Genomic DNA, 9,681 nt, shown 5'->3' on the forward strand with positions numbered 1-9,681 from the left:
AAATCACTTAATTGGTTCATGTTACAATCTAAGAATTTCCGAACGTTCTATTAGGAGACAGAATTCTTCAAACAACGGACATCTGCAACTCTCAGACTCAAACGTCAAAGGCACAATTTACGATATACGGTATCTGGAATCAGTGAATAGAAACACTGATGCGTTCTGTTATTTCGTAATGATCATCATTAACTTTTTTTGCATAACAACATTGTACTTGACATAATAAGACACTGTTTCGACCAGTTAATTCCACACTTTGACATGATAACATAACATTTTAACATAATAAGACACTGTTTTGACAAGTTAACACAACACTTTGAAAAGATAACATAGCTTTTTAACATAATACCACTCTCGATAGACAAATTCACACGGTACTTTTAGCATAATAACACGCTCTGTAGACAAGATCACACGATACTTAAACATGATAGCGGAGCTTTTTAACATAATAACACACTCTGCAAACAAGATCATACTTTGACCTGATAACATCACAACTTGACTTGATAACATAGCTTTTTAACATAATAAGATGCTGTTTCGACAAGCCTTGATACCACGTATTGGCAAGATAACATGGCTAGTTAATATAGTAAGGCACTGTTTTCGACAAGTTAACACCACAGTTTTGCATAATAACAGAACTTATTAACATAATAACACACAGTGTTGACAAGTTAACACCACGCTCTGACATGATAACATGAAATGTCTCGACATTAGACAAGTGCGGCGTTCCATGGTAGTGCGCCTGTTTGTTCTTATTTTTGTTGGGTTTAACGTCGCACCGACACAATTCTAGGTCATGTGACGACTTTCTAGTTGATCGTGGAGAAAGACCCCGCGTGCCCCCGAGCATTAGAGAGTTTGAGATTTCAACCTTCGCCTTCCCCCTCAACGTCTCTTGCGAAGTTAACGTATGAAGTTGAAGTTCGATTAAAATTCCTTGAGATTTCAAACTTTAGAATGAACCTTACTTCTCTTAATCCGCCCATTCAATTTATCTGTAATTATGATCGTTTTTCTCGTGCATTTTGATATCAATTATCCGAAAGTGCAGGACTTTTACAAGAGGTTTTAAAAATGAAAATTAAATAAAAACATTTCAATTAATATAATCATCGCATGGATATAAGTGCGATTACAACAAAAATCATTTTATATAAAATGATGTCAGTATACAATGCACGATTGTAAATTATACAAGAGAGGAAATAAAAATGATAATCATATCAACGTATTCTATTGTTGATGGCGTTCTTGAAAGATATTACAGTTAATATTTTTTAAACAAAAACATGAGACACCAACTACTACAAATGCATTTCTCGATATACTTTGAAGTTAAGTTAAATATATGAGATAAAGCAAACACAAAAGGCTGTTGATCATGACTAGTATTTCATAATTTTTCTTAAAGTTTTTTTTACTTTGAATTGGTAATTTGTACATCGAATTCCTTAAAAGACGCGTTTTACCTGTAAACTGTACCTGTTGAAAATCTAACCTTTTAAAAGATATGTTGATAATATGAGCCAATATACACAATTTATGAATACATTTAACAAGCGATTTGAAACAAATGTAAGATACTCTCGTGATATCATACGTTTTGGCATCATGACACTCAGTTTGATTCTGTATAATGCCAATCTCTTAGACAGCTCAATATAATCGTGCCAAGTCACCATGTGTCTAGCGAAACAGTCAAGAACTGCTAGGTGGAGACGACAATTGTCGCACAAAATAACATATGGGCATATACACGTATTTGTTTGAATATACCATTTCATAAGTAAAGCATGGGCAGCAGATCAAGGAATTTTGATTAGAGGGACACAAACTTTAAAGAGGGGCCACCCATTCATGGGGGGGGGGGGGGGGGGGGGGGCGGGTAGTCACACCGAATTTCAAGACCGATTTTCTTTGTAAAATGTAAGAATCAAAGGGGGATTGACCCACAATCCCTCTCTGCCATGCTCTGGGTTCCAGCATGTAAAGAATGGAGTTATCCCATAGGGCTAACAGGAAACATCATGATATCATAGATCTGAAATTGTCAGATACTTCAGAAAAAGTTTTCCGTCTTACTAGTACCATTTTATGTTTATAATTAAAACGCAGTTGTTTTATTAAGTGTCCGACAGAAACGGATTGATTTTATTTAGATGTTAAAATAAAATGTTCCACCAAATGATAATCGCGTGTTATCATTCATTTTTCAAGTAAAATGAATGTCATGCCATGTGCCTCCAGATTTCAGTCTTTGATACCGAGTATGTGGACAAAGTAGATGTACAAAGACTGAAGTTTTGACTTTCGTGATATCACATCTTCGGACGTTCAAAACTTCACTTCTTACAACAAAAAGGCCCATCTGGTATAATAAATACCGCCTGAGGACAGAAATATGCCATAGAAGTTAAAGTTTGAACAAAATCTCAAAGTTTCTCAAAATCAGTTGATAACTTCATACTTCCAGGTTCAATTCAATGTATTTAGTTAAAATCATTAGCCAAACAAAACTTCATTATTCTTATACTTATTGATAGTGTTTCGCATCAAATTTAGTCCAATTATACATATGGATAATCGAATAACTTAATAAGCAGAAATCCTGAAACTAAGCTTTTTGTTTCACATAGTAATAAAGCGAAGTCTTAGGCTTACTTGATATTACATGGAAAACTTTAGTAGCAACGTCTGATATAAATAAAATACACGCATATCGGTGACGTTTTACCCCTAGTATATATGAGAGACGTTGAAGGGGAAGGCGAAGGTTGAAATCTCAAACTCTCTATTATTTCATCACGCGCGGGCACCTAGATAGAGCCACCGACCTTCCGGGTTTCCTCGCATGAAGAATTCAACTTTTAAAAATACCATGATACATGTGGTAAAAGTTCTCTATTTTGCCTTCACTCTTTAGATTACATATTGTGGAAAAAAATGTAGGCAGGTTTTACTTCTGCCACATTGTTATTTTTAAATGAAGTGAGCAAAATTCAAAACAGACCCGCAGGATTCGACCTTAATTTTTCAATGTTGAGCTAGAATTCAGTCTCATTAAATCCGTTTACTTGAGGCACCCTAGAAAAACTGAAATTGACAGTTTTATTTTGTGTTTTATAATTGTTTACCAATTGTTTGATGTTTCTTTTATCAAATTTAATCGTATAATGAATTCTCTGCAAACGTTTTGGATAGTGGCCATCACTTCGAAATTTGTCTCTACTTTAGCTTGAGGAAATACCATAAATTTTATGAAATTTATAAAAAAATAACAAAAAAAACGGCACGGTAAAAATTGTTTAAAAATTGCAGCAAAGTACGAAACACGGTCAACTTTAAGAATATACCAAGCAAATGCCATTTTTTAAACATTACTATTAGAGGTCCAATACCTTAAATTACAGAAGTTCTCCGTGTTATTTTATATAGACATGAAAGAAGTTTTAAAGGATAGGTAACATTAGTTCTCTAAGTTATGGCGGAATTCATGGTTATATTTCATTAGTTCTCTAAGATATGAGGAAGTTCTCAAGGTATCTGATATTATATATCCACGTTATGGCAGAAGTTCTCCAGCTTATTTCAAATTACATTTTTTTTAAACAGGTTTTAAAAATCGGCAACTCTCCTTGAGTGTATCATTGACTAGATCTACAACGGAGCATAAAATGATAAAAATTACTTGTTGTTGATTTGCCTGTTTACTGGTTTCCCAGTAGTTTCCGGACCCAAGTAGTTTTCCGGACCTTTCACATTTCGTGCTGTATAGACTTTATGCCGTAGTAAAACATCTGGGTAACAATATCATATTATCTAGACATTTGTTGCCTTTACCTAGCAGCGAAAACTTAGCATTACCGAACTTATTTATTATTTGAAAATCCCGGTTGTTTTAACTTACTTCGATGTAATGTTTACAAAAGTGATTGTCAACCGCAGGGGAATTCCAGTTACAGTGCGCATGCGCAGAGGTTGAGGCCCCTTGAAGGTAAACATCAGTCAATTGATGCTCCCATTTACAGACGATACAGTAAAAACATACTGATAGTAATAAAATAAAACAACGAAAGTTAGAAAAATTCGACCTTTTTTTTATTTAACTATGGCATTCAATCATCGATTAAAAATAGGAACCAAAATAGACAGGAATTTACCTACGATACCTATCAATTAAATTTTTAGCATCAGCGTCCATGCCCGAGTGGTCAGGGCGTTAGACTACCAATGCTGAGACCGGGTCTTGTTGTTTTTTAGAAAATAGTTGTTAATTGTATTAAAAGTTCTTAATTTCTTTTTTGTAATATTACCAGTTCGCTCAATACGTCCCGTCATTTTTAGCGTGACGTTGCAAACGTCATTCAAACGTAATTAGACGTAACTGTAATGAGCGTATTATAAATCTAGTATTTGTTAAATTCTTGAAATATTCTTTTCTAATCATCATCTCGCCTTAGAATTATGTTTTAATTTTGAATATATGTAATGAAATCGGAAATGTTTGCTTTTAGAGAAAGGTTACAACTGTGCGATGAAAGGTCCGGAAAACTACTCGGACTAACTGGGATATTAATGGAATTAATTGCCCCTTTTGAGGCCTCATCTACATTTGTGTTATGAACGCAAGTGTAATACGAATTCTGCATGGTGTTAAAGAAGAACCTAGGTTTTTTCTGTGAAAATTTTATGTTTCTGCTATGTTTTGTTTGAAAGTTACAGGCAAAAAATAGCGATTTCGGTCCGGAAACTACTGAGAAACCAGTACAGTTTTTACAGTTGACATAACTGAAATACATAGACAGGACAAAATGTGAACTTTTTCAATATTTGATTTATGAGATTTCAATGAATGGTAGTGAAATACACAATTTGCAAAAATAGTATTCATACAAATACAAGAAAACCTGTAATCCTTATATGAACCGAAAGTTTACATAACTGCATTAACAAACAAGAGGGCCATGATGGCCCTGTATCGCTCACCTGAGTACCATTGCTCAAAATGATATGATCAAGTTTTGACATAGAGCACATAGGCATACACATTAAATATCCTCAGGATAAACATTTTCTTGTAACAGTCCCTTTTGACCTAGTCAGGGCCAATTTCCATACCAGGTTTGAGGGTCCTAGGCTCAAATGCTGCATTTTTGTACTAACATGACTATTCCTTACCCTGAAAGACTTAAATAGCATTTAAAACCAGTCTCATTATATATTATTGATATATATTCGTTTACAAAACAAATGAAGGGAGGTAATTTGTCATAAATTCAGTCAAAAGTTATATACCCTGATTGTCCGAGTCCATCTGATGGCACAAATGACATTTCAAATCAGTATCTTCATTAGTTACTGAGATACACCAATTTTAATTTGAAACAAAGGGATGTAATTTTACATAAAATCAGTCCATAGCTATCTACCCTGATTGCTTCAGTCCAACTAAAGACAATAATGAAATTTCAAATGAGTTCTATAAATATTTACCGAGATATATCCATTTTTATTAAAATCAGGGGAGGTAATCATGCATTGGTATATGCATGTAGAAGATACAGAGTACAAGCCTATACAACAATATATTAGTAAAGTATTCATATCGATAAATGTTCAATCAAGAGTTATCTAATATGACTATTTCTTACCATGGAAGACATAAATAATAATTTCAAACCAATCTCGTTAGAAGCTGCAAAGGTGTATTCATTTAGATAAAAAAAAGACCATAATGGTCCTGAATCGCTCAGCTGTCCGCACATGATCAAGTTTTGAACTAAGCTCACAGATCAAGACAGACATTTTGAGCAACTTCCATGAAGATTCATTGAAGAATATGGCCTCTAGAGGGGTCACAAAGTCCATTTACAAGCTATGATTATACTGGAACTTACTTTGACAATCACAGGAAAATATTTTTTTAATCTATAATATGCCTCACTTAAAGTATATCAGTAGACTACTTTCAAAGAAATTTACGGATATGTAAGAAATAAAGCAAAACATAAAGTAATAACCATGTTCAACAAGGAAGTGTTCTCCCTGGAAGATGCCCTTTTCAGCATTGGTAATTTTTAACAGAAATGTGTGTTTATTGTGTAAGGATCATGATCCGAATTTTTTCTTTTTATTTGAAAATTGTTAAAAGAAGACGACTACTGATAGCAACAAAATTATTCAAGCCACAAAATTTAGCAAATCTTTTTTTTTACCATGGCACTTACCCGGTACGGCTGAAGCCTGCGATAGCCAATAATAAAGCATTGTATTATTAATAATTGCAAGTCAATAATTTGAGAAATGGGTACAATTCTGTTTTTGCAGAATTTTAGCGCATTTCAAACATGATTTTTCTGCCATCAATGCAGAAATTCTAATTTTTTTTTCTTCCTCGGACAGAGATCGGGTAAGATCCACTCCAATTAAAGAATCCTGAAAAGATAAAAACATCATCAAGTTCAACATTCTGACCAATTTTCATAAAGATCCATTGAAAAGTATGGCCTCTAGAGAGATCACAATGTTTAACCATTTTTAGACCTACTGACCTAGTTTTGACCGCACCTGACCCAGTTTCGAATCTGACCTAGATATCATAAAGGTGAACATTCTGACCAATTTTCATGAAGATCCATTGAAAATATGGCCTCTAGGGAGGTCACAAGGTTTTTCTATTTTTAGACCTTCTGACCTAGTTTTGGATCGCAGTTAACCCAGTTTCAAACTTGACCTAGATATCATCAAGGTGAAAATTCTGACCAATTTTCATGAAGATCCATTGAAAAATATGGCCTCTACGGAGGTCACAAGGTTTTTCTATTTTTTGGACCTACTTACCTAGTTTTGGACTGCACATGACCCAGTTTCGAACTTGACCTAGGTATCATCAAGATAAATATTCAGACCATTTTTCATACAGATCTCATGAAAAATATCGCTTCTAGAGGGGTCACAAGGTTTTTCTATTATTTGACCTATTGACCTAGTTTTTAAAGGCACGTGACCACGTTTCGAACTTGAACTAGACATTATCAAGGTGAACATTCTGACTAATTTTCATGAAGATCCATTGAAAAATTTGGCCTCTAGAGAGGTCACAGGTTTTTCTATTATTTGACCTAATGACCTAGTTTTTGAAGGCACGTGACCCAGTTTTGAATTTGTTCTAGATATCATCAAGTTAAACATTCTCACTAATTTTCATGAAGATCTCCTGAAAAATATGGCCTCTAGAGAGGTCACAATTTTTTTCTATTTTTAGACCTACTGACCTAGTTTTTGACCGCACGTAAATCCAGTTTCAAACTTGACCTAGATATCATCAAGGTAAATATTGTGACTACTTTTCATGAAGATCCATTGAAAAATATGGCCTCTGTTGACCAATTTTCGAACCTGACCTAGATATCATAAAGGTGAACATTCAAACCAAAGTTCATACAGATCCCATAAAAAATATGGCCTCTAGATAGGTCACAAGGTTTTTCTATTTTTAGACCTACTGACCTAGTTTTTGATCGCACGTGACCCAGTTTCAAACTTGACCTAGATATCATTAAGGTGAACATTCTGACTAATTTTCACGAAGATCCATTGAAAAATTTGGCCTCTAGAGAGGTCACAAGGTTTCTCTATTTTTAGACCTACTGACCTAGTTTGGACCGCACGTGATCCAGTTTTGAACTTGACCTAGATATCATCAAGATAAACATTCTGATCAACTTTCATAAAGATCCCATGAAAAATGTGACCTCTAGAGTGGTCACAATCAAAAGTTTACGGACGCACGGACGGACGCACGGACGACGGACGCCGCGCGATCTCAAAAGCTCACCTTGTCCCTTTGTGACAGGTGAGCTAAAAAATAACGCACGTCATTAAATGTTACAGGATTATTATATACATGCACGAGATTTCAAACTTTCCACGTCGTCTGGAACAGGTATAAGTTACATGTTTCAGTGAGAACTCTGGGACACGTTCAGCTTGCCCCGCATGTCTTTATGCTTTTTATGTACGTACGACAACAGTCCGGAACGAAATCTTGGGTCCATAAATCCGTACAAGATCGGATTTACAACACAGTTGATAAAATATAAACGTAAGAAAAAGAAAAAGATCACTTTTGTTGAATTTGACATTTCATTTAGAATACCGCCAGGCTGTGCCACCAGACTTATGAGAATTACATAAACCGCCATGGTAACAACGAACACTGACGTCAGCACCAACATTATAATTGTTTTCCGCTTCCGGTACAATCCTGGCTGTTTTACATGCTTTAGTCTGGTGTTTTCATGATGGATTACTTTGGAATGGTCTGAATTGTCATGTATTGCATTCGAATCATCAGACGAGTCTATGTTAATTTGTACTGTTGCACCGCAGGGTTCTGTCTGTTCGTGTGTATCCACCGTCGAATCAACCGAAGTTACTGCTGTTGAAGACAATGAGTATTTCCTAACCGTTTGTGCTTCTATCAACCTTTGACCGAATAATTTCCGCGCTGTCAAAAAGTTTAACGTCCCGGCAACAAATATCATAGAACCTACCGGAAGAAAATAGACGCTTCCAATGTAAACAAGAGGATATATAGTGTCTGCGAATTTACCAGACTTTTCGCAAACAGAGACGGTAATGTTCCATCCATTGTATTCGTAAATGTATTCCTGTTCGCCCCAAAGGAAAAGGACAGGAACAGACACAATTAAGGACAAAATCAATGCACAACAACATAATTTCAGAGCATGAGCAGGCTGAATTTGCCACTTGAGAGGTCGGCATATTTTCCGGTATCTGTCAATTGCTAATATGAGCAGAATGAACGCTGAACCCCATGCAGTGAAAACATTGAAGTAAGATTTAACTTTACAAATCCATTCGTATTTATAATCATACCAGTTTAACTGTGAAAATATTTCTCCCGGAAGTGCTGTACAGCAACTTGTGAAGTCCACTGTAGCCATTGCTATCACGAAGTAACGAAAATTAGTACGCTTATACCGTCTAGCGTACACAATCAGAATTAAAATGTTTCCAAAGAATCCGAAAAATTGTTCCACCCCAATGAAAATAGTAACCGGAAGTACAGTATGTGCCATGTTTTCGTTCAGCTCTTCTCTCAGCCCGGATGTATTTAGTTGTTCCTTATCCATGTTTAGAATTTATGTACTTCACACATGCGACACTATTTTCTATTTTTTATCGAACTGAAAACTGCCATTTTTATTCTTATTACATATGAGCAGAGTAAGACACTCTCCTTTACTCCAACAAATTGACTTGTGATGGGTTATGTAATCCACCTCCAGTCAATAGCCTACTTATATTTTACAAGGACGAGCAGCTAAGTTTACGGCTGTTTGCGCATGTACCAAAATGTGATCAAAATAGACTACAGCAATCCGGATACATAAATTCCAGGTATTAGGTTTGCTAGTCGTTAATATTGTTGTATCCAATACAGAAGTCTTTACCATTTTAGATGCGTCCATGTGTCACCATGTGTTATCTTATCAAGATTTTTAATAACATGAGATTAGTGTTTACAAAATGAATAACTTACAAGCATGATTTACGATATATCCGGAGTGAACCCGGTTTTTATAAACAACTGAATGTTTATTATCTATTTTTTTGTAATTATCGTCATAAACTTGA

The 9,681-nt window shown here is 35.1% G+C and overlaps 1 protein-coding gene across 1 annotated transcript; it reads right to left on the reverse strand.

Annotated features, from left to right (window-relative positions):
* Positions 1-2,817: 2,817 nt before the first annotated feature.
* LOC123548139 (cholecystokinin receptor type A-like) lies at positions 2,818-9,438 on the reverse strand. Its single transcript, XM_045335370.2, has one exon. It carries the CDS (start codon positions 9,174-9,176, stop codon positions 7,980-7,982), a length of 1,197 nt encoding a protein of 398 aa, XP_045191305.2. The 5' UTR covers positions 9,177-9,438; the 3' UTR covers positions 2,818-7,979.
* Between the last annotated feature and the right edge of the window lie 243 nt (positions 9,439-9,681).

Source organism: Mercenaria mercenaria, chromosome 9, assembly GCF_021730395.1.
Source record: "Mercenaria mercenaria strain notata chromosome 9, MADL_Memer_1, whole genome shotgun sequence".
Lineage (NCBI taxonomy): Eukaryota > Metazoa > Mollusca > Bivalvia > Venerida > Veneridae > Mercenaria > Mercenaria mercenaria.

Bases quoted from the DNA above. Each gene is read 5' to 3' on its own strand.
- LOC123548139 (XM_045335370.2), bottom strand. From the start codon at position 9,176: ATGGATAAGGAACAACTAAATACATCCGGGCTGAGAGAAGAGCTGAAC.